General features: G+C 40.7%; 1 protein-coding gene across 11 annotated transcripts in view; it reads right to left on the reverse strand.

The window, feature by feature from the left end:
- Positions 1-26,862, reverse strand: part of rbfox1 (RNA binding fox-1 homolog 1) — a 343,897-nt gene that overhangs the window by 16,005 nt on the left and 301,030 nt on the right. For 9 of the 11 annotated variants that reach the window (XM_061701033.1, XM_061701031.1, XM_061701035.1 and 6 more), the window contains 4 exons: positions 23,169-23,222; positions 13,583-13,727; positions 5,773-5,812; positions 602-666 (listed from right to left, as the gene is read on the reverse strand). In XM_061701033.1, coding sequence (XP_061557017.1) covers positions 602-666; positions 5,773-5,812; positions 13,583-13,727; positions 23,169-23,222 — 304 coding nt within the window. The remainder of the gene's footprint in view (positions 1-601; positions 667-5,772; positions 5,813-13,582; positions 13,728-23,168; positions 23,223-26,862) is intronic. The other 2 variants (XM_061701038.1, XM_061701036.1) reach the window with 1 other exon arrangement.

Here is a 26,862-nt window from a genome sequence, read left to right on the forward strand (position 1 = left end):
GTGCCACTTTGGCCCTGCACAGATGGTAACATCAAGGCACAGGTGCACAAGCAAAAGTCCACACCAGGTTTGGTTAACGCGTCTACATCATTGGCCTTTGTTTACACCTTTGCCTTGGGATAATTTAAAGCCGCCTTCAATTACATAATTACAGTACTTTGTTTTGCGGTACTTTAAGACATTCCACATCAGTACAGTAAATAAACTTGCCTAGTGCCCTAGTGGTATGGCTGAGTGCTTTGTCTGTGCCAGAAGGGGCAGGTTCTTGGCCTTGCAGCGGTCTCTTGGTGCTGGGATCTTGGTGATTATTTTGCTTCTGTGTCCCGGGGCCTTGCAGGATGGGCTGAAAACCTTGCTGCACTGGTAATAAGTTGTTTGCATGAGCCAATCTTCAGTGCTGGTCAGGCCCGGAATTGGCACTGCAAAAGTGTTTGCAGCCACAACTGCTCTATGTAACATCCTTTTCATTTTGTCACAGTATCTCGTTCGTTGCCTGTTCTGATGGATTGGTGCTGGGTGTGTGTTTCCCAGCTCATATGGATGCCATAACATGCAATGTTCCAAACAACACCACTGTTGCTGAGGAGAAATGTTATCTTACCTGTCACTGTATGCAGCTGCTGTGGCAGCAGTAGGCTGGGCAAATCTGTAGGCAGTGTAACCACCCTGGAAACACACGTGTACAGTCGTATGAGATTGAGAGAATAATTGAAGATTAAGTGTACTTTGTATCAATGATAACTGCTTAACTGTCTTTAAAATTGTCCAGTTTTTTTTCTTTTTTATGGTTTTGACACATTTATGCAGATGTGTGAAAATGAATAATGCGAGGAACTGTTTAATGGTTCCAGCCAAAAGGGAATCTGCAGTTGGCGAAACGCTCCCTCTATTGTTGGCAAATTTGCCAGTGGCAAAACAAATAAAATCCAATCCAGGCAATCATTTGAATTCAGTCGTCCCCCTTTAGGGGCATTGGATTCATATACAATGGGACTTTTAAACCTGTATTTTTTTTCCAGTGTTCGAAACAACAGAAGCCAAAAACTATACAATTGTCCTACAGGGGGTGTGTCCAAACATTTTTAATTTAAGGGAACAAAAATAGGCGGCACGGTGCCCGACTGGTTAGAGCGTCTGCCTCACAGTTCTGAGGACCGGGGTTCAATCCCCAGCCCCGCCTGTGTGGAGTTTGCATGTTCTCCCCGTGCCTGCGTGGGTTTTCTCCGGGCACTCCGGTTTCCTCCCACATCCCAAAAACATGCATTAATTGGAGACTCTCAATTGCCCGTAGGTGTGACTGTGAATGCAAATGGTTGTTTGTTTGTATGTGCCCTACGATTGGCTGGCAACCAGTTCAGGGTGTACCCCGCCTCCTGCCCGATGATAGCTGGGATAGGCTCCAGCACGCCCGCGACCCTTGTGAGGAGAAGCGGCTCAGAAAATGGATGGATGGAGGGAACAACAATATCGAAGAATATGGAAAGACCTTTCGGCATTCTTCCTCTTTTTTCGAGTAAAAACACATATTTGCTCAGAACATTATTTATCTCTACACTGACCAACCTCAGCAATATGACCACCTGCATAATCTAAGATCATTTACTGTAACACAAGAGCTTTGAATCTCGTGTAGCTAAATGAGACAATCAAAATATTAGGAACAGTTTTCAGTATGCCGCAGTACAGTTCCAAACCATTGCAAAGTATAACCATTTTTAATAAACAATATTTAGTGCAAAGTATAACATACTGTAGTTGCCTCCTTCCTATTTTTACATATTTTACAGTATTTCCTAATTAATTATGATGGCAATCTGTATGCTTGATGTCAGTAACATTCTCAAATTGACCTTCTTATGGTTTGGGAAATAAATTAAATAAATAAAAAAGTATCTGGTTGATTAAAACTTGCTCCAATGGATTCTATATTTAAAATTAATAATCAACTTCATACTCAAGAAACTTACCATTCAAATTCTTAATTTTGACACTCGATACTGTATGTCTCAAAAGTCGCACTATAAAGGATCTTTTATTGTGCATGATGTTACGCAAGACATCAATAAATTAACAAACTTCAACTTTGTCTTAGTTTTACTTTTTCTGGAACTGATTATATAAATGTCCATGCTTTCCATCCATCCATCCATTTTCCAAGCCGTTTCTCCTCACTAGGGTCGCGGGCTGCTGGAGCCCATCCCAGCTATCTTCGGGCGGGAGGCGGGGTACACTCTGAAGCGGTCATCAGCCAATCACAGGGCACATAGAAACAAACAACCATTTGCACTCTCATTCACACCTACGGGATATTTAGGGGCTTCAATTAATGCATGTTTTTGGGATGTGGGAGGAAACCGGAGTGGCCAGAGAAAACCCACCCAGGCACGGGGAGAACATGCAAACTCCACACAGGCGGGGCTGGGATTTGAACCCCGGTCCCCAGACGTGTGAGTGATTTTAAAGATTTTTTTTAAAAGATATACAATGTATATACAACCCCAATTCCAATGAAGTTGGGATGTTGTGTTGAACATAAAAACAAAATATAATGATTTGCAAATCATGTTCAACCTATATTTAATGGAATACACGACAGATATTTAATGTTCAAATTGATAAACTTTATTGTTTTTAGCAAATAATCATTAACTGAGAATTTTATGGCTGCAACACGTTCCCAAAAAACTTGGGACAGGGTCATGTTTACCACTGTGTTATGTCACCTTTTCTTTTAACAACATCAATAAATGTTTGGGAACTGAGGACAATAATTGTTGAAGCTTTGTAAGTGGAATTTTTTCCCATTCTTGCTTGATGTACAGCTTCAGCTGTTCAACTGTCCGGGGTCTCCGTTGTCGTATTTTACGCTTCATAGTGCACCACATATTTTCAATGGGAGACAGGTCTGGACTGCAGGCAGGCCAGTCTAGTACCTGCACTCTTCTACTATGAAGCCACGCTGTTGTAACACGTGCAGAATGTGGTTTGGCATTGTCCAAGAAAAAGACGTCACTTGGATGGCAGCATATGTTTCTCCAAAACCTGTATGTACCTTTCAGCATTAATGGGGCCTTCACAGATGTGGAAGTTGGCACTAACACAGCGCCATACCATCACAGATGCTGGCTTTTGAACTTTGAGTCCATAACAGTCCGGATGGTTCTTATCCTCTTTGGCCCGTTGGACACGACGTCCACAATTTCCAAAAACAAATGTGGACTCAGAGAAGCTGGCGGCGGTTCTGGGTGTTGTTGATAAATGGCTTTTGCTTTGCATAGTAGAGTTTCAAGTTGCACTTACAGATGTAGCGCCTTAGTGTTTTTACTGACATTGGTTTTCTGAAGTGTTCCTGCGCCCATGTGGTGATATCCTTTACACATTGATGTTGATTTTTGATGCAGTGTCGCCTGAGGGATCGAAGGTCACGGGCATCCAATGTTGGTTTTCGGCCTTGCCGCTTACATGCAGTGATTTCTCCAGATTCTCTGAACCTTTTGATGATATTATGGACCGTAGATGATGAAATCCATAAATTCGTTGCAATTGTACGTTGAGGAAAACTGTCCTTAAACTGTTCGACTATTTTCTTACGCACAAAGAGGTGAACATCGTCCCATCTTTGCTTGTCAATGACTAAGCAATTCAGGGAAGCTCCTTTTATTCCCAATCATGGCAACCACCTGTTCCCAATTAGCCTGTTCACCTGTGGGATGTTCCAAACAGGTGTTTGATGAGCATTTCTCAACTTTCTCAGTCTTTTTTGCCACCTGTCCTATCTTTTTTGGAACGTGTTGCAGCCATAAAATTCTAAGTTAATGATTATTTGCTAAAACAATAAAGTTGATCTGTTTGAACATTAAATACCTTGTCTTTGTAGTGTATTCAATAAACTATAGATTTATTCTTTTTGATCAATTTTTACAAGTATTATAACATTAATAATCGGGGTTCTTTAAAGTCTTTAAAAAGGTAACAATGTTCAGTTTTTATTGACTCTCTGATATCGAGAGTAGAGGTTTATTTGTTTGTGTTCTATTTTTGTGTAGCTGTGGCACATAAAGCACAGTAACATTGTCTTTTATTAATAGGTGCTGCTGTCTCTCGCAGGCTGGTCACATAATTTCCCCCCCAACCCCTCCATTCTTAGTGACTGAAAGAATATGTCTGTCCTGACACCAACAATGTATTATTACCACTATAAAGTGTAGAGTCAAGTAAGGAATAGTTAGTATGTGTGATGATGGACTGTGGCGGGATGAACAGTATGTCCCCGTTAAGCGACCAGCCATTGTAACGGTGCACTGTCACTCGTAACTGAGTGACTAATGGAGACTGTGTGTGCATTGTGTATGCGTGTGCATAGAAAACAGTACATCCAACAACATACAAGAACAGTTGGTGGGGTCAAGGTTTGGTCACTTAGCACTCAATCTAATGTAGGGAATGTTGTCATCTATCAAATTTATTGATCCGTTGACAGAAGACAGGTGGAGCCAGGACTCTTTGCATCCAGGCTACGCTCATGTAGCATGACATTACTTGAATGGACCTTCAGTTATTTAACTTAAGAGTATACTGTATCTGAAGTTCACATTTTATTCCCGGTAGAGTATGTTCTTGAGTAAAGGCCAAACATAATATGACAGCAGCACCAACCATGTTTCATGAAGTCATTTTTCTAATTAGAAAGGCTGAGTAAAACATATGGGGCTTGGATACTTGTACTTTAAAGACTCACATGGGAAATTTAGTATAATGCTTCCTGAGCACTTACTCTATCAGTTATATTAGAAGTATGTCACTCGTAATACTGCTCTTTCATCCCCTCCCGCTAATTCCGGTGAACACATTATTATTATGTTCATCGTTATAATTTTAAAATCGTCCGAAATAATCCGAAATAAAATAATTAAATTAATCATAAACAAACAAAATAAATTGTTGAATGAACGAATAAAAATGAAGTCTTTATCATGCTAACAGTTGAGCACAGCATAAAATCATACATTTTTACTTTTTTTTTTTTTTTACTTCACACAGAAATGAAGTACATTAGCCTAATAGCATAACTGCCTAAATAATTTTTGAATGTTATCAGAAAACCAAGAAAAACTAAACAAAACAGACTCAACATACAAGAAGAGTCCAGTTGCCTTGATTTAACCTTTGTGGATTAAAATGAACTACACTACTGAGAATCAACACAGACATAAAAAACAAAGCACATATTTTTATTATTCAGATTGTGACAGGAAGTTAAAAATTATTTAGGCAATTATACTATCAGGCTAACAATACTCGAACAACAATTATGCTAGTTTTCTGTCACATGAAGTTTGCTACTTGGGTAAAACACACTTGATGAATGTAAATAGTGTCGGAGCTCTAAAACCCTTGTGCATATTATTAAGTCTGATTGCAGTATGGGGCCAAAGGGCTAATGGGGGAGACAAGCAAGTCTAATGCTATAGGAGCAATATAACAAATATTCTCCTTCACACACATCCCTGGCATGTACAGTATGTCTTACTACTGAAGTACAACTGAATCAATGTAATATTTGTAACCCAAACAAAGAAAGATTTAAACAGTTTTGTTCGATATTTTTCCATTTTACAGTACATATATTAGTTTCTTGGTCTAGTTCAGAAAGAAAGTCAAATGGCAGGTTAAAGGAAAAGTGTATTAATGGTGGGACTTGTTTTTTCAAGGCAAATAACCATGTAAGCCATGGCGGTCACATGCAATGTCATACCAGTAAACAATACTTACATAAATATCTGCACCATAAAATCCATCCTGGTAAACAACACTGTAGAGGATGCAAACACAAACAAACAGACAAACACACAATAAAACAAAACAAAACAAAACAAAAACATCCATATTAGTGCATGTTGACATGCAGGCAGTGGGCTGGCTACCAACCAACTCCCATGGTCAAAATCCAAAAGACAACCAACAGAAAATAAAGAATATGACCAGAGTCAAAGGGGGGAAATACAGCAGGCACCCCCACTCATGTCTAATGGCTGAGTAAGGAAGCTGGGAGGGTTCCATAAAATTAAACTACTATTATTTTTTGAAAGGATGGGAGGGGGTAAAGTTAGTCACTGACAGTGTTGTTGTTCACTTGCCTTACTTCCGTGCAGGCAACGTGGATTCCAATGGTTGTCTGTCTATATGTGCTGTGACTGACTGGCGACCCGCCCAGAATAGTATATAATAGTATATAATCTTTTGCTTGAAGTCAGCTGGGATAGGCTGCAACTCCCCCCCCCCATGACCCTGAACAGGATAAGCATAGAAAATGGATGGGTTGAATGTATGGTCCCCATATGTAATGATGTTATAGCCTATGCATATTGAATCTGATGTTTCAGCATAGCTGCGCGGTGGCGGACTGATTAGCACGACCACATCACAGTTCGGAGGATGTGAATTTGCACCGGCCTTCCTGTGTTCTCCCTGTGCTTGCGTGGGTTTTCTCCCATTACTCCGGTTTTCTTCCACATTCCAAAAACGTGGGTTTTAGGTTAATCGAAGACTAAATTGTCATTAGGTGTGAATGTGCATATGAATGCTTGTTTGTCCATATGTGCCCCGCTATTGGCTTGCGACCATTTCAGAATGTACCTCCGCCCCCCTGCCCCTCGCCTGAAGTCACATGAGATAGGCTCCAGCACAACCATGATCGTATTGAGGATGAGCGCTCGTGACGTACCGAATTTTATACCTACTGAAGATTTTCAGCTGAAAATTATCCAAAAGTACATTTGCAGTTTTGTACCGAAATACTTTTGTCATCGAAATAAAACAGACAAAACAGGATGTTGTTATGATGCAGAGCAAAAACTGTAGTCAGTGCACAGTTGTTCATCCATCCATCCATTTTCTGAGCCGTTTATCCTCACAAGGGTCGCGGGAGTGCTGGAGCCTACACACCTATGGGCAATTTCAAGTTTTCAATTAACCTACCACGCATGTTTTTGGGATGTGGGAGGAAACCGGAGTGCCCGGAGAAAACCCACACAGGCACGGGGAGAACATGCAAACTCCACACAGGAGGGGGCCGGGGATTGAACCCCGGTCCTCAGAACTGTGAGGCAAACACTCTAACCAGTCGGCCAGCGCACGGTCGTGTAATATTTATTGTAAAAAACTAACAAACGGGAAAAAAAAAGAAGCACACCCCCATTGAACAGTCGCCCAACCTCCCTGTTTTACTCTGTTTAGATACTACAGGGGAATGCTTGCTGGAAACTACTTTGCCACACCCCAGCTACCTAAGCTACCTAAGAGCTACAACAAACAGGGCTAAAGAAGATGCCGACCCATGGAGGCGAACGTTTGCTTGGCGTCCAGTGTCAACACAGCGTAAGCCACTAATCATTGAATCCATGGCAGCAAATAAGATACACTTCTGTCAAATATCATTATCCTGAAGGGAGAGTGAGGAACGAACAGCAGAAAGATGAAGATGTCATGCTATTGTGACATGCAGTTGTAAAACTCCAAAGTAAGTGATTGGAGTGAGTAGACTTGTCACATACTGTAGGTCTGACTGGAACTGCATCATCGCGGACGACTGAATATCACTGAGTATATTAACTTTGAATAGCAAAATAGCAGGCAAATTAATAAGAATAATTGATAAACAATAATGGATCAAAAAACGACAAGCCACACAGAACTAAAACTGGAAACCGAAAATGAATTAGTACGTCACCTCACTGCTCCATCACATTAGAAAAGGGGTTGTCAGTCAATTAATTTTTAAAATTAGATTAATCACACTTTTGAATTGTGATCAATCGCAATTCATCAGATTCGCCAAATATACAACACATACAGTATAGCAGTATAGAACCACACATATATATATATATATATATATATATATATATATATATATATATATATATTTTTTTTTTTTTAAATTTTTTTTTCTGTCAATAATATTTTTCCGGCGGCGGACTGGTTAGAGCGTCAGCCTCGCAGTTCTGAGGTGTGGGGTTCAATCCCCGTCCCTGCCTGTGTGGAGTTTGCATGTTCTCCCCGTGCCTGCGTGGGTTTTCTCCGGGCACTCCGGTTTCCTCCCACATCCCAAAAACATGCATTAATTGGAGACTCTAAATTGCCCGTAGGTGTGACTGTGAGTGCGAATGGTTGTTTGTTTCTATGTGCCCTGCGATTGGCTCGCAACCAGTTCAGGGTGTACCCCGCCTCCTGCCCCATGACAGCTGGGATAGGCTCCAGAACTCCCGCGACCCTAGTGAGGGGGGGGGGGGGATTTTCTTACAAAGGCGGAGGTGACTTTTAGTCTGATCTCCCCTTACACTTGTAGGATCAGAAACATTTGACTGAATGCTGAGTAATTTCTTGCAATGCCATGTTGTTATTGTCACATATTTTGCCATCACTGTCGTAAAAACAGTCATGTAATTGAGTTGGAATCAGGTGAGAAATTGTAATGCTGTTAAATGCCACTGAAATGAGCAATGGAAGAATAATTACACAAAAACTACATTTTGAGTCTCATGTGAACAAAGTTAGCATACTGTTGGTACACTGAATTATGGTGCATAAAACTGAAATAACTGCAATTTGGCCATTTTGTTTTATTTTTCCACCAAAAACATGACTTTAAAACAATCTGAGACTGACACAGCTATTAAAAAAAAATCCAAGAATGTATCTTTATATAACTGCCTGTTCACGTGAGTGGGTGGAAAGCAATCATCTGTGTGTGTGTGTGTGTGTGTGTGCATGCTTGCGTGCATGTGTGTGTGTGTTTTTGTGTGTGTTTGTTTTGTTATCTGAACTGTGGTTGAACTGTGCCGTACATAGAGCACAATAGGGTATGTAAAAACAGCATGTGTTACAGAGGTAGCAGTCCACATTTGGCTTCCAATAAAATGCCTCTCAGCAGCAGCCTCTGCTTCTCCAGCCACTTTGCGACTGTTCTTCTGAGAACCAAAGCTCCAATTTCAGTAGCTTTTAGACAGTTTTCCCAATGTTTGTGCAAACTCTGCTGTTCAATTCTGCTGCAAACATCATGGAAACTCAGAGAGTTGTGCCATTTAAAATTCGGGACTCAAGCATATTTACATAATAGCTAATTGAAATCATAGTTCAAATCATGCCCCTGTATAAACAAAGAGCAAATTTGGTTTCCTGGCTGTAGTACAGTACTTATTTGGAGTGGACTCATCGCTACGTTAGACAGATGCCTTAGGGGGAAAAAAAAAAAAAAAGTGTATGTCAATCATTCACTATATGAGTACCACTAGAGTAATTAGGCCTTCAAGAAAGTCTGCATCAGGACAAAATAATTTCTCACATTTTTGGAAACATCCATCCATCCATCCAATTTCTGAGCCACATATCCTCGCAAGGGTCGCGGGAGTGTTGGAGCCTATCCCAGCTATCATCGAGAAGGAGGTGGGGTACACCCTGAACTGGCTGCCAGCCAATCGCAGGGCACAAATAAACAAACAACCATTCGCACTCACATTCACACCTACAGGCAATTTTAGAGTCTTCAATTAACCTAGCATGCATGTTTTTGGGATGTGGGAGGAAACCAGAGTGGCTGAAGAAAACCCATGCAGGCATGGGGAGAACATGCAAACTCCACACAGGCGGGGCCAGGAACTGAACCCCGGTCCTCAGAACTGTGAGGCAGATGCCTTAACCAGTCACTCACCGTGCCGCCGTTTGGCAAAAACAGAGGTGTTTAAATATGACTAAAATCGCAGCAAACAATTACATTCACCCATGATAACATGCTGAAAAGCCTGTGCATTTATCATAACAATGTATCGTATAAACTTTGTGAAAATATATTTTTGGGAATAACTATAGGAGCATCTCATACCAGTTTGGGACCAGATGCCATTCTCAAACATTCAGACTATTATTATACCATTGTGATGCTTGTAACTTAACAAGCGCAACATTGTTATTTTGTTGTTTTGACCTGGACAGTTAGGGCCTGATTTAGTAAGATCACAAGTGGTTGCTTGTTAGTGGTTTCTAAATTGCTGATTGTGTGTGCTGTTGGCAACAGGTGTAGAAGTGTTGGAGACCGCCGTCATTAAAAAGAGGGCTTTGCACATTAGGCAGCACTGATAGTTTTCACCATGGAACATTTGGGAGAGCACCTGCAGGAGCAAAATAATGTTTGAAGCGATGGAATTGGAAGTGTCAGTGGAAGAGACAAACAAACAAAAACACAAAAAAATAAATCGATCACGCCGAAAATTTGGGGGAAGCCATCAACTGCATAAAAGCCATGTGTCACGTCTGTCTCCCTTTTCAGTCTAGCATGGTCACTGCTTATGTACTTAAGTTATTGTCACTTGGCACTTCTTGGGTTGTTTAGTACATCCAGTTTTACTTTGGTGAGTCACATTCAGTTTGTATTTATTCTAGCTTTGGTTCCTTTGCCACGTGTCACTTCAGGTGTTTCTAATTTGGGTTCGTTAGTAATGTTATTTAAGCCCTGGGTTTCCACTCTTTTAGTTGCCAGAACGTCGCACCTAGAAAGTCTTCCTATCCTGCATTCCTATCCGTGTTTTGACCTTGTGTATGACTGTGCTCGTTTTTTTTTAACCTCCTCCTTGCCTCATGTCTTTTGGATACTGTTGCCTGGTTGGATTGACTACCTGTGTGCCGAACCCTGCCCTTAAATAAACTGCCTTAGTTTGCCTCTTACCGACTGTCTTGGCCTTTGTGTCCTACCTGGTCAGTGTTAGGAACTGTGTTGGTACGTTCTGGCCGTATATGGACACAGCAGATACAGATGTGGTACGACCGACTCCGAGGAATCAGGGACAAAAGCCAGATCAACAAGAGGAGTCTGCCAGTCTCTGGTCGGAATTAAAGGAGCTGGTAAAGAGACTGGACTCGATTATGTTAACTCTAGATTCCTAGGCGAAGATTTTAAGCGAGAAGCTGAAGGGTCTGAATCCTACTGCGGCTGCGCCTACTGTGTCCTGAACCACTTCGCGGTTTGGTTGCCAAACGCCGCCTCCGGTCATCACTACTTCCACCCTTCCACAGTTATCTCGGCCCCAAAGGTTTTCAGGTGAATCGGGGAATATTAAGCCATTTTTGACGCAATGTGAACTGCATTTTGAGTTACATTCTTCTGCTTTCCCCACTGATCGCTCCAACGTAGCGTTAATTATTTTTCACCTGTGCGGCCGGGCAGAGGCTTGGGCTACAGCTGAATGGAGCCGCCATTCTCTCACCTGTGCCTCACTCGACAGCTTTACTCAGGCACTGGAGCAGATTTACCAGCGTACATCGTGGGGAAAAAGAAGCGACTAGAGCGCTAACTCAGCTGAGGCAAGGCGTCTGATTACGCAATCGATTTTCAAACCTTGGCTGCGGAGAGTGACTGGAACAATGCTGCCTTAACCGATGCATTTTTTCAAGGACTTTCTGATAGTGTGAAAGATCACCTGATAACCATTGATATTCCCAACGATTTGGATAATTTGATAGCTCTGGCTATCAAGTTCGACGAGGATCTCAGAGAGGATACAGGAACGAGAAATGCTACGCTGCCATGTCAAAGGTTTTAAGTATGGCAACAAAAAGACACCAAGGGAGAGACAAAGTATAATTTTACAATAATCCTGGCCGTTTCAAACTCTAAGATATGTTTAAATCAGACACTATCGCTTTACTTACCCTGTATTCATTGACTCTGGCTCTGAAGCCAATTTAATCAACCACTCGTTTGCTAGGATCTTGGGCCTGAGACAGCACCGTCTCCCCAGGTCCCTTTTGACAGGATTACTCACAGCACACGGTCTGTTACGGTTATGTTCCCGGATAACCACACTGAATGGATTTGTTTTCACGTTTTTTCCATCCATGAGTCACCGTCTTGGGTCACCCCTGGTTAAAAAAACATAACCCTCATCTTGATTGGGTGGCAAGGAAGATCCTAGCTCGGGGGGTAAAATGTGCCAAACCTTGCCGGTAATAAACTGCCTAAGTTTGCCTCTTACTGACTGTGTCTTGGCCTTTGTGTCCTACCCAGTCTGTGTCAGGAACTGTGTCACTATGTAGTGTTTGATTTAATTCAAACTTTTGCCTACGAAGGTTGCATACAGAAAAACGGAAGGATGCAAGGGCCATTTTGAAATTATTTTAATTTAGTAAACATGCTAAAACCGATCCGTCAAGCATTTGTATATTTCTAATATATTATAGTTATTTTGAAAAAGGTCTGTCACAGCTTTTGGTTAAATGTAATGAGGTGGATAGTTAAGGATTTTACAGGTTTTCGGGGTGGCCACGGCCCTGTATCCCACTAGAATAGTTCTGCCGCTGCACTCAGCGGATACAGAACTAAAACGAGTAATCTGTAGCAAACTGATAATTTTTAAAGCAGTTACTTGAGGATGTGATGTGATGATCACATATTGGATCTAGTTATGGAGCAAATTGGAGTAAACAAATGTTTTCTTAAACATTATCTTTATTCACGATTACAAAGAGAAATTTTATTACTACAGCAGCTGAAATAAGTATGTAACACCACCATTTTCCTCACTAAATATACAGTATTTTAGTTACCCATTTATAAGTAGTGGTCAGTGGCGTCGCACCAAGAGGATGGGGGTGTTGCAACCCCCCACTTTACACTTACATACACTTATCCCCACTTTTTGATGAAAAAGAATTGGTGTTGCAGGCTATGTCAAATCTTATGATAGCATATTCCGTCGGCCGCAAAAAAAGGACGGCAGGCTGCAAAAAGCCTCAGGGCCAAAGTTTGGACTGACAGATTCTGATCCATCATTATGCATTTTCTACATTACGAAGTTTTGAGCCTTACCTTGAATACAATATGTTTCAATAGACTGTCTTGTTACATTCCCTTATATTGACTCATCAAAATGAATTAGAGTTGTTTCAGTCGTTGTATTTGTAAAATTAAAGGCTGAAATTGTATTATATTGCAAATCAAAAACATACGGTTGATGACAGAAAACATCTATTCTCATGGGGAAATACAAGACAGTTTCACCCTCATCTCATCCGCATAGAATCCCAGCCAGCCTCCTTAATGCCCATTGGCTTGCAGTTATAAAGAAAAACAACAACAAAAACAGACCAACACAATGGTAGAAATTTTCATCTAACTGCCCACAACACACAGTTTTCCAGAGCTTTGAGAAACAAAGTGTCTGCAGGAGTTGTTGGGGCTGGGCAGATGTTTGATTTCAATTTGGTAAATGGGTGAACTTTGTAAAAGAATAGTGGATGATGTCGCATTCTGACATTTTCCTCAATCACACCACAGTCCAAGGCCAAGTTGACAGTAATTTTCCATGACTCCATGAAAAGCAAGTCTTGTAGCATGCCTATTGGTTAATTCGACATGCTATGGAAGTGGGGGAGTTGGTTATCGCTGTGAGGCAAGACTTGCATGCCATGATTTGCTGCCTCTGAGCACTGAGATTCAGGGCTTGCCATTTGAGAGGAGCAATAAAAAACATTCGACCAAAGGGAGATTAATAACAACTGAACTGAATTTTAAAAAAAAAAGAACGCTTACCCTCCATAAGATGGAATGTGAGGAGGTGGAGCAGCTGCCCTGAATGTGTTGTAGACTGTCCGTCCTCGACCTCGTAGGTGGGTTCCTCTATATGCTGCTGCTGCTGCTGCTGCTGCACTGGCTGCTGGGTAGGGGAAACCTGGCACTGGAGAAAAATGCACCATTGTCACTAAATCCTTATGGACAGAGCAATTTGGACAACTAACCTGCGCATAATCCAGTTTAATTGCAATGTATGATGAATCACAATGTTCTAAACATAGGTACTAAGTAGTTGTAGTAAATTACCCTCTGACCTTTGTAAAAACATGATTGTTTAACCAATACCATATTGTTTTATCACAATCTTTGCCTTGCTGCATTGTCACTTCCTTTAATAACTGTTGTATATTGAGTCCATTCATCAGTCCTCAATTGTTTCCTTCTATTCTGAGGAAACTGAAATTTCTAGTGCCGTACAACTCGACTTTGTCGTATCAAAATGCCTCCAGTTGCGAGATGTGAACATGTACAGTATAGCAAGTTTACAGATTAAAAACATTTATGTGGCTTGGCACACGAGTGTACTACGTAAAATACATAGGCTACATTTTATGGAAGAAATGTAGTTAATGTGATGTGTAGTGTTACAGGTATACAGTTACTTTTATTAACTTAACTTTAATCTAAATGGGGAAAACTGACACCAGGTGTAATTTGAGAGCTCGGTGAGAGAAGGTGAAGAGGAAGATTGAGTAATGATTTCCTCCCCTAATCATGCAACTCTTCAAAAGGGAGATGTAATGAAAGGGTAATAGAAACAGTGAAGCATTCATTGACCTAATGAAAAATGGAAGGTTTTCGGTCAAAGACAAGAGTTTCTCAAAGAGAGAGCGGAATAGTGTAAGGTTGGTAATTGTACCTAGTCATCTTTTGTCACAATTTAAAAACCTCACGCCCTGGCATCCATGAGTTAAACTGATATCCCCAACATGAAATTACGTCTTTGATATAAATTCAGAAGTCCAGCTTTTATTTCATGGTATTTACATCTAGATGTGTTAAACAACTCAGGACAGAGCACCTATTGTTGGAACCCAAACACTTTTCAAGTGAGCAAAACTACTGGAACATGTGACTGTGCAACATGTGTTTCTAGTTGCTCAGGTGTTGCCCTTTAGATTGATTGCTTAAACATTAGATGGTGTTTGTTTTTGGCCTAGGGTTTCACCTGTGAAAACTAGGCTTTACATGATCAGGATTTTTGGGGCCGATCAGCGAGTTTAAAAAAACGATATCCGATCACAAGATGGATCAATGTGTCTATTTAAATGACTTGTTCATTTACTTAATTGCTCAAAAAATTATATTTATAGTACATATATCTTTGTTCATCTATTTATGCAAAGGAGGCATAGTGACAGACAGAACAAATAAGTATATAAAAGGAAGTATATACAGTAATTACTTTATCCACTTTTTGTGACATTTTTGTTTGTTGGTGTGCCGTGAGATTTTTCAATTGTAAAATATGTGCTTTGGCTCCATAAAGGTTGGAACTCACGGCTCAAGTCAGGTCATGAACAACCCCAATTCCAATGAAGTTGGGATGTTGTGTTAAATATAAATAAAAACAGAATACAATGATTTGCAAATCATGTTCAACCTATATTTAATTGAATACACTACAAAGACAAGATATTTAATGTTCAAACAGATAAACTTTATTGTTTTTAGCAAATAATCATGAACTTAGAATTTTATGGCTGCAACACGTTAAAAAAAGATGGGACAGGGTCATGTTTACCACTGTGTTAGAGCCACATTTCTTTTAACAACATTCAATAAACGTTTGGCAACTGAAGACATTAATTGTTGAAGCTTTGTAGGTGGAATTCTTTCCCATTCTTGCTTGATGTACAGCTTCAGCTGTTCAACCGTCCGGGGTGTCCATTGTCGTATTTTACGCTTTATAATGTACCACACATTTTCAATGGGAGACAGGTCTTGACTGCGGCAGGCCAGTCTACTACCCGCACTAACTTACTACGAAGCTACGCTGTTGTAACACGTGCAGAATGTGATTTGGCATTGTCTTGCTGAAATAAGCAGGGGCGTCCATGAAAAAGACGTTGCTTGGATGGCGGCATATGTTTCTCCAAAACCTGTATGTACCTTTCAGCATTAATGGTGCCTTCACAGATGTGTAAGTTACCCATCCCATTGGCACTAACACAACCCCATACCATCACAGATGCTGGCTTTGGAACTTTGCGTCCATAACAGTCCGGATGGTTCTTTTCTTCTCTGGCCCAGAGGACACGACGGCCACAATTTCCAAAAACAATTTGAAATGTGGACTCGTCGGACCACAGAACACTTTTCTGCTTTTCATCAGTCCATCTTAGATGAGTTCAGGCCCAGAGAAGCTGGCGGCGGTTCTGGGTGTTGTTGATAAATGGCTTTTGCTTTGCATAGTAGAGTTTCAAGTTGCACTTACGGATGTAGCGCTGAACTGTATTTACTGACATTGGTTTGAACATTAAATCTTGTCTTTGTAGTGTATTCAATTAAATATAGTTTGAACATGATTTGCAAATAATAGTATTCTGTTTTTATTTGTTATTTTAACAACTAACTTACTGAATTTAAATTACTTTATTGTAAGTACATTACTTCACACACACCTGAACTTTGGAGGATCATTCAACAGAACGTCGGTATAACCGTTAGTGCTAGCACTAGCTTGCTAGGCTACATAACGTTTTGTTGCCTGTTTGCGAGCCGTATCGTATTAACATACCTCAAGCAATCCTTGAATTAAAGTCCTCTACCGAGCACCGGTGACCACCAACACATGTTTTTCCCATTTAGTTCTTATAATACACACGACGCGATAGATTGTTGTTGTCGTGGCCGTGGTAACGAGTGTATCCAGTCGCGTTTGAGTTGATAAGATAAAGCCCAGTGATCGTAAAAAACGGGATGTGGTGGTATGAGAATACAAGATTTTATTGCATTAGTCTGACATAGTGCAATCGTGAAAGACCAAATTTGTCTTGTAGTCTGATCCAGGCATTATGTGTTGTCGGTGTAAAGTCTAGTGAAAACTTTATTTACTGTTAAGCAAACATGACAACCAGAAAGCTGTCTATGGGAGAAAAGCAAACCATTTTGAAGCTGAGAGAAGAGGGAACATCGATCAGAGCTATTCCACAATCATTGGGCATAGCCAATACAGCAATTTCGAATGTCCTGAAAAGGAAAGGAACTACTGGTGTACTGAGCAACAGACATTGAACAGGTCGGCCAACTGTATCAACAGCAGTGGATGACAGAAACATTGTGAGAGCTGTGAAGAAACACCCAAAGACAACAGTCAATGACATCACTGCCAACCTCCACAGCCAGAGGTGAAAGTATCACAATCCACTGTTCAAAGAAGACTTCGAGGGAAAAAATGTACAGGCTATACCACAAGATGCAAACCACTTGGCAAAAATAATCGGAAGGTCAGATTGGATTTTGCAAAGAAGTACAGAGATGAGCCACAAACGTTTTGGAACAAAGTTTTATGGACTGATGAGACCAAGCTTAACCTACCAAAGTGATAGAAAGGCCAAAGTATGGAGAAGGAAAGGATCTGCTTATGATCCAAAACACACAAGCTCATCTGTGAAGCAATGGGGAGGTAATGTCATGTCTTGGGCATGCATGGCTCCTTCTAGAACGGGCTCACTAGTCTTTGTTGATGATGTAACTCATAATGGTAGCAGAATGACTTCTGAAGTCTGCAGAACCATTTTGTCTGGCAATTCACAGAAAAATGCATCCAAACTAAACGGGAGCCGCTTCATTATGCAACAAGACATTGACCCAAAACACACTGCCAACAGTGTGTTTTGGGTCAATGGGGGGGGGGGGGGGGGGGGGGGAGCGGAAGGTCTTAGATTGGCAATCATCGGACCTTAACCCAATAGAGAATGCATTTTACTTCCTGAAGAGGACACTGAATAGAGAAACCCCCAGAAACAAACAAGAACTTATAGAGGCTGCAGTAAAGATCTCAAAGCATTTCATATGAAGAATGCAACAGTCCGGTGAAGCTAATGAGTTGCAGGCTTGATGCAGTTATTGCAAGTAAGGGTTATGCCACCAAATATTAAATGTTATTCACTTTAAGTTAAAGTCTGTTCCAATACTTTAGCTCATTTGAAAAGTGGGTGGCTTCATACAAAAGGTGCTGTGTTCTGAGTTGTTGAACACCATACCATGAAACAAAAGCTGGAATAATGAACTTTTGTCTCATAGTCATGTTTTGATTTGAAACTCCAATGTCTTCAGTATATAACAAAAACAAAGGATACCTTCCCGTTCCAATACTTTTTAAGGGGACTGTACATATGCATAAAGTGGAACCTTGATAGAATGGACTAATAGGGGCGGGGCGTCGTCCAATATAACCGATTGCCCATTGCTTTGAAGCATCCATCCATCCATTTTCTGAGCCGCTTCTCCTCACTAGGGTCGCGGGCGTGCTGGAGCCTATCCCAGCTGTCATCGGACAGGAGGCGGGGTACACCCTGAACTTGCCAGCCAATCGCACAGCACATACAAACAAACAACCATTCGCACTCACAGTCACACCTACAAGCAATTTAGAGTCTCCAATTTATGCATGTTTTTGGGATGAGGGAGGAAACCGGAGTGCCCGGAGAAAACCCACACAGGCACGGGGAGAACATGCAAACTCCACACAGTCGGATTGAACCCGGGTCCTCAGAACTGTGAGGCTGACGCTCTAACCAGTCGGCCACCGTGCCGGTAACTCAATGTGCTTTACATAATTAAAAGTATTTAAAAACAAAAACAAAAAACCCAGTTTATAAACATTTAAAACAAAGAGAAAAAAATAAAAGCTACAATTAAAACAGCGTACAGTGCAAGAAATATCATTTAAAAGTAGAAATGCTCTAAAAAGCATGAGAAAAAAAAGAGTTTTTAACCTGGACTTAAAAACATTCACACATTCAGTTCTTCACTTAAAAACGTCACTTCTGTTGGCAATTTATTCTATTTGTGTGCAGCATAATAGCCAAATGCTGCTTCACCACGTTTGCTTTGGACTCTGTGCTCCACTATTTGACCTGAGTCTGTCGATCTCAGAGCCCTACTGTGTTTATTTTCCATTAGCATTTCTTTCATGTATTCAGGACCTAAAGCGTTTAGTGATTTATAGACCAGTAGCAGAACTTTAAAATATATTCTAAAGCTGACTGGAAGCCAGTGTAAAGACTTTATAATTGGATAAATATGCTCTGACCTCTTTGTTCTGGTCAGAACCCGAGCTGCAGCATTCCGAATGAGCTGCAGCTGTTTAATGCTCTTTTTGGGGAGTCCAGTCAGAAGACCATTACAATTGTCAAGTCTACTTGAGATATAAACTGCATGCATGAGCTTCTCTTGGTCTGCTTGACACATGCAAGCCTTCACTCTAGATATGTTCTTCAGATGGTAGAAGGCAGTTTTAGCAATTGATTTGATATGACTGTTGAAAGTCAGGTCAGAATCTATCAGAATAGCAAGGTTTCAGACTTGGTCTTTGGTTTTTAAAGAGAGTGACTCTTGGTATTTACTAACAGCAATCCTATTTTCTTTATTGGCAAAAACAATTATCTCAGTTTTGTTGTGGTTTAATTGAAGAACATTTTGGTTCATCCAGATATTTATCTGTTTTAGACAGTGACACAACACCTCAATGAACTGTAGTCATCTGGAGACACTGCTAGATATAACTGTGGGTCATCTGCATAGATATGATAATCAAAATTAAAGTTCTGAAGAATTTGACCCAAGGGAAGCATATACAGGCTGAACAGGAGGGGTCCAAGAACTAACCATTGAGGGACCTCATAGGTCATTGCCATTTGATGAGATTGAACACTTCCAATGGTTACAAAATAACTCCTTTCCTCCAGGTAGGACCTGATCCATTTAAGGACTGTTACATTTAGTCCTACCCACGTTTCCAACCTGTTCAGCAGTATATTATGATCTACCATATCAAAAGCCGCACTGAGGTCCAACAAGACCAGAATTGACACTTTTCCCGAGTCAGTATTCAACCTTATATCATTTAGCACTTTGATAAGAGCAGATTCTGTACTGTGTTCAGAAGCCTGATTGAAATTTGTCAAAAAGTCCATTTAAGTTCAAGAAATTGCTGAGTTGATTAAAAATAACTTTCTCAACAATCTTGGCTATGAAGGGGAGATTTGAGATGGGTCGATAGCTTGCTAACATGGAAGCATCCAGCGTTCTATTTTTTAGCAGAGGCTTAATGGCAGATACTTGAAGAGCTTTAGGAAACTCGCATAACTGAAGTGAGCAATTGATTATTTGCTGCAAATCAGCTAGCACAGACTTTGCAATAGCTTTTAAAAAGTCAGAAGGTATTGAGTAAAGACAGCTTGTTGATGGTTTCAGCTGCTGAACTGTTTTCTCTACAGTCTTTTGGTGAACTGCATTAAATTCTGACATGGTAATAGTTTTTTTCCAGGGTGGCTTCAGATGTAGAATCATTTTATCATTTTGCTGATTTGTGCGGATATTTAACATGATGGATTGTATTTTTTCACTAAAATAACAAGCAAATTCATTGCATTTATGTGCTGATAGGAGTTTTGGAGCTATCTGATTCGGGGGGTGGGGGGGGGGGGGGGGGTTGTGAGCTTGTCAACCACATAAATCAGAGCGCGAGTATTGTTGAAGTTCTTACTGATGATTTCATAACAGTGTTGCTGTCTAGCCCTGATTAACTCTTGGTTAAAATTACAAATATTTTATCTGTAGAGGTCATAGTCGAGTTGGAGTTTAGTTTTTCTCCACTTACGTTCTGCTTTCCTACACTTTGATTTAGAGGTATTTGCCATCATTATCCAAAAGATCATCAACTGTCTCAGCATTTACAGTTTGCGGCACAGCTATGGTCTCCATAAACTTAGTAGTGGTGCTCTTATTCATGCACCCTTTCTTAATAAACATAGAGGTTGTTTGAACGTTTGGAAGAATTAGTAATTCAAAGAATACTCAAAAATGGTCAGAAATAGCCGTAGCCTTAATTTCAATTGATATAATTTCAACATCGTTAGAGATGACCAGGTCTAAGATGTGACCTTGAGTGTGGGTTGGACTCTTAATATGTTGACAGAGGTCAAATGTGTCTAGTATAGCAGAGAGTTCTTCAGATTTTTTTCCATGTTATTGTCAACATGAATGTTAAAGTCTTCCGTTATGACAAAATAGTTGTAGTCAGTACAAATAACTGAAGCACTTTTTTTTGTTTTGAGGCCATATGCACCTATATTTCTGTACAGTTCTAAATTATTGTTTTGTAGTTGATTTATTATTATTTTTTTTGGGGGGGGGGGGTAGTAGTACATTACAATGTTTTTGTAAATAAATATAAATAAGCTTGAAAATGTTTGAAAGTTTCATATTTTATTCAAACTTAACACGCCGGTGTACTTGGTCTTGGTGACATTGTTGACGTACAGTACTCATCATAGGCGAGTCACTTTCATGAGCCGTCTAGAATTCGTGTGCCTCCTAGTTCTAAATCCCTTGCTAAAGGTGACCGGCTCGACAAAAAAAAAAAAAAAACTAAAAAAAAAACTGTCCCGAAAATAGCATATTCCAGACTCCAGAGACGTGTTTGTATTCTCAGTTAACACTGCTGCCATGCCGCTCTCTCTCTCTCTCTTTCTGTGCTGTGAGTCTGTGTACAATAGACAATAGATACATCCATCGTGACTTGGCCGCCACGTCAATACACATTCAACATGGCCGCCACGTAGGCATGGGAGAATCTAGTATTACTGTATAGCTGTGACCCGGAAATACATCAGTTCCATTCTCTGTGTGCATTGCGCCACAGCACCAGTAAACAACAGCGGCCAATTATGGAACTAACAGACTTTGTCAATGTAATTTTAGGTGAGAAATGGAAACTAGTTTTGGACACATTGTTAAGTCCCGATGGTCTGTTTTATCAAATATCCGTTATATCGGGATCTGTTTGATTAAGGTTCCACTGTATATATATTATTTGAAGAGCAGAACAGTTAAGTCAAAGTATGCAGAATACCATTGCTAGCAACCACTGAATAAATAAAAAAAGAATTGTTGAGAACAGGGTTCTTTAAGGTCCATTTGTCCTGTAAGACCCCTCCTTTCTTTTTGCTGAAGATAAATGGCAGAGGGAATTTGGGAGCAAGCAAACACCTCCTTAATGGTGATCGATACAAATCTGTCTTACTTGTCCACATTAACTACACAAAATTTCCATTTGCAGAAGAACAGTTTAAAAATTACATTGAACTTATATCCAACAGAGAGCACTTTTTGGGTGATAATTCATCAATTCTGACACATATTGTAATCATCTGGAAAGACTAGTAAGTCTCAAAATTTTCATTCGCTGATTTAGAAGACCCAAATGTGATTTAAATCATTATTATTATTTATTATTATTCTTTTTATTTTTTATTTAGTTATGGTTTAGTTTTAGTTGTATTTTATTTGACATTCATGCTCTGACAAATCAGAAGTTACTCACCATTTACATTTTTTCACTAGGTACATCCTTACTCTTACTCAAGTAATGTTTTGGAGGAAAATCTTTTATTTTTACTTGAGTCACATTACTTTCAAGTAACAGTACTCTTACTTGAGTGCAATATTTGGCTACTCTACCCACCTCTGGGTGTTAATAGATTATCAATAAGTAAAGATTTAAAAAAACATTTTTTTTTTACCTTAACCACTTTCATATACTGTAGCACCGCATGATGTGTTATAACCTCACAGTGACAAGTCTAGTTAATTTTACTTTGACTAATAACTTGAAGTTACTGAATTTGTTATCCATGTGGACATACTCACAAACCATAAAACTCTCATTGGTATTTTGAATTTATTTAAAAAGTGAGTCAAAGGGAATCGATGCAAAGCCATTTTGTAATTAAGAGTACAGGGCTGTTGATATAACAACTCCAACGGGCAAAGAGAAAACATTGATTTAAAATATATGTCATCTACTGTATTTTAATGTCCTGTGGAACAACAGGCAATTAGATTTCCTTTCCCTTGTCCTTCATTTTCATTCACAGATCTGAATTCTTATTTTCTTGGATTCTGCTTATCACAAAATCCATGTATTTTTCACTTTAATTACTATCATTAATGAACAAGTGTGTGTGTGGAGGGGGGGGGGTTGTTGGAATGACAAAGAAGTAGGGTGTGAGTGATGGCGGGGGTAGCAAAGTGTGTTTGTTCTTCAGTAGAAATGACAGTCTGTTGTTAGATTTGCGCAAATCAGCACAGTTTTCATTCTAAAAAAAGAATTGGCCTGCTTGCATGTTGCTTAGGAGGAAAGCAGAGGAGGAAGAGATGAAAAGGTTCAAATGAGAGGGACGGGAAGAAAAAATAGAGATGTCGAAGAAACTGGGGAAAAAAGAATATGAAGAAGTTGGGGGGGGGGGGGGGGGGACAAGGAAGGTAACAATAAAAGAGAAGGCAACAAATTGAGAAAGGCACATCCCCCTACCTGCATAGAATTCTGGGCTGTAGACAGCACTGACCACTGGATTCAACTTCCAGCCTAAAAAACAAGACAAAGAGAGACACGGAAAATTAAAAATGACAGGTTTTTTTTGCTGTGGTCAGTTTAAATTCTCAGTAGTGGCTTGCAATACAGTAATTGTAATTTCTGGAACAGTATTAATAAATTAAAAGAGGATTTTAAAATTTTCTGATATGTAAGATGCCAAAACATTGTCACATCACCTTCTGTTTTCGTAGTATGCAAGTCAGTTGAGGACTGTCATGTTCCATTAAAATGCCTCAGCTAATTGGAAAATGACTTTGATCTTGGTATAACTTTCACTCTACACCGTTTGACACCATCAGCTGTAGCACTGGCTTATGTGCATGAACACTTGGATCTACTGCAGGGGTCCATCAAGTACTGTCCAAAAAGCATGAGAGTTTAGTAAAAAACTTTTGTGCTCAAGGGCCATATTTGATTTTTAAAACTTTACAGATGGACCATTTCATTCGTAGATGAGGTTAAAGAATGAACACATTCAAATTTTCCCATAAAATTGTTCATTATAATAATAACATAATTCTTAAGTATAATTTTAATCATATTGCTATTGTTCTGCGAGTGTTTTACTTGTTCTTCTTCTTCTGACACATTTTGAAGCTAGGATAGTCCTCTCCATGCCGCCATAATTTTACAGCTCAATTAGAATTGTTTCACTTATCTGGTGTCCAATGAACTTGATTTCACTCAGGACAAATTTTTTTTTGGTCATCTCACTCTATTTGACTAATTTTTCAGTCTGTGACTTCCTAGTTTACATTCGCAGGATGCAATTGAATCTCTGGCCAAACTATGTCCCACTATGCTAAGGGTTGATGATGCTCCTATCTGGTTATTTGGCTGTAGTGATTCAACACGGTAGATATGTCTTGTTAATTGATTACTGCTACAAGCTGAGTGGTACAACGATAAATTTATAGCACCATACATGTAGTATGTGCCGGAATGTTTACATTTCTACAAAATTGTGATCTGCCTTGCCAAAAACAAGGAAAAAAAGTGTTGAATGCTCCTTGTGTGCTTTAACTTTGGACAGTATTACAAAGGCCCTCTAAGACTTTTTGAATGCCAGTCAAACGTCCAGACTGGGATAATAATTGTGAATTAAATACATTCTAGAGCTAGTTTTCATTTAAAATGTAGAAACAAAATAATGCATTAATCAATTACATGTTCATGAAGTTGCCTAATTTTTTTATGGGCCTTCTTATCTGGGAAATATATATGCAGTAGATGGACTAGTGTACTTCTTGTGGATGGTCTACACACTCACTTATAATATTTACTATTTTTAGGCACAATTGAAGACATCCGTGATGTTTGTTTACAGGTATTTTGTTTAATTGTCATGGATTAAAAAAGGCGGCACGGAGGGCGACTGGTTAGAGCGTCTGCCTCACAGTTCTGAGGACCGGGGTTCAAATCCAAGCTCCGCCTGAGTTGGAGTTTGCATGTTCTCCCCGTGCCTGCGTGGGTTTTCTCCGGGCACTCTGGTTTCCTTCCACATCTCAAAAACATGCATGCTCTGTTGATTGAAGACTCTAAATAGGTGTGAATGTGAGTGCGAATGGTTGTTTGTTTATGTGTGCCCTGCGATTTGTTGGCAACCAATTCAGGGTGTACCCCACCTCCTGCCCGAAGATAGCTGGGATAGGCTCCAGCATGCCTGTGACCCTTGTGAGGATAAGCGGCTCAGAAAATGGATGGAGGATCGACTAAAAAACATTCACATGGGCTCACCAACTGTGGGAGAGGAGAAGAGGGTTGAGGAAAAAACTTCATTCATTCAGTTCATTGAGACTATGGAAAACGACTTGAGGACGGCTTCCAGGAAATTCAAAGTCTCATCCGACGTCTCAGGAAGGGGAAGCAGTGCGTCAACAACACTGTGTATAATTGTTATTGGGATGCTGCTGACCTCGACTAGGGACATTTTGAGTCTGTGGGGAGAATACCTTGAAGACTTCAATTCCACCGATACGGCTTCCTATTAGGAAGCAGACTTCAGGGCCTATACATGCTTTCCGCAGCCACATGTCCGCAGGGTGCGTGTTGGTTCATGAGACGTACATATCATCATCCACCCCTTTGTCCAAGAGTCCGTGCAGGCCCCTCTGCGACCGCGTACAAGCCATTTTATGACTGCGCATATTGAAGACATATACTGTAAGTGCGCAGGGCAACGAAGAACAACAACATAACACGTGTGAGGAGAACCACTGGTGCATATACATTTGCAGTTCACATAGAAGTATGAAGTGGTGTGCGGATGCTCAATGCAGAAATTATGGAAGAGCCTTAAAGTGGGCTCTTCTACTTTTGGGGTTGAGGTCACCGAGGGGGTTAAAAAGCTCCTGGTGGCAGGGTTGGATGAAAGACTCTGGATGTTGTCTTGGCTGACAAGCCTCTGCAACATTGCGTAGACATCTGTAACGATGCCTCTGGATTGGCAGACCAGGGTGGTGGTCTCCTTTTTAAGAAAGGGGACTGAAGGGTGTGTTCCAACTACAGTGGAACTCTGGTATGGTCTATTCAGGGGCTCTGGAGAAAGGGTCCATCGGAAAGTCAAAGCAGTGGAGCAGTGTGGTTTTCATCCTGGCCAAGGAACGGTGGACCATCACGACACACTCAGCAGGGTCCTGGAGTGTCCATGGGTGTTCACACAACCAGTCTATATGTGTTTTGGGGACTTAAAGAAGGACTTGGACCGTATCCCTAGATAAGTCCAGTTAGAGGTGCCGTGGGAGGATAGGGTACCAGAAGCGCTGTTATAGGCAGCTTGGTCCCCGTACGAATGATTTCGGAGTTGGTCCGCAATGATGGCAGTAAGTCGGATTTATTTTCAGTGAGGGTTGGACTCCGCCAAGGCTGCCCTTTGTCACCAATTTGGTTCATTACCTATATGGACAGAATTTGAAGGAACAGCTGAGGCATTGAAGCGGTCTGGTTTGTTGGCCTCAGTATTACGTCTCTACTTGTTGCAGATGATGTGATTCTATTGGCATCATCAAGCCGCAATCTTCAAGTCTCGCTGGAGCAGTGCGCACCACAGTGTGTAGTGGCTTGCTCAGTCATAAAAGGGTGGAATGCCCTCTCCAGGTTGATGAGGTCAAGTATTTTAGGGTCTTTTTCACAAGTGAGGGAAGAATGGAGGAGGGAATTGCCAGGCAAATTGGTGCAGCATCTGTAATGATGCGGACTATATTAGTCTGTCATGATGAAGAAGGAGCTAAACCGAAAGGCAAAGCAATCGATCTACTATTTGATATATATTCCCACCCGCATCTATGGTCATGAACTGTGGGTTTTGACCAAGGGAATGAGATCATGGATACAAGCGGTCGATATGAGTTCCTCCGCTGAGTGTCTGGGCTCTTCTTTAGTGATAGGGGGAGAAGTTGGGTCAACCCGGAGGGGCTCAGAGTGGATCCACTGCAACTCCTCATCAACAGGAAACAAATGAAGTGGCTCGGGCATATGGTTACGATACCTCCTGGACGCCTCCTTGGGCATGTTCCACCGGGAGGCCCCGGGGACGACCCAGGACACGCTGGCGAGATTACGTGTTAGTTGGCCTGGGAATGCCTCGTGATCCCCCTCAAAGAGCTCTACCACTTAAACTCAGAACTGTGAG

The sequence above is a fragment of the Phycodurus eques genome, chromosome 16 (genome assembly GCF_024500275.1).
Source record: "Phycodurus eques isolate BA_2022a chromosome 16, UOR_Pequ_1.1, whole genome shotgun sequence".
Classification (NCBI taxonomy): Eukaryota; Metazoa; Chordata; class Actinopteri; order Syngnathiformes; family Syngnathidae; genus Phycodurus; species Phycodurus eques.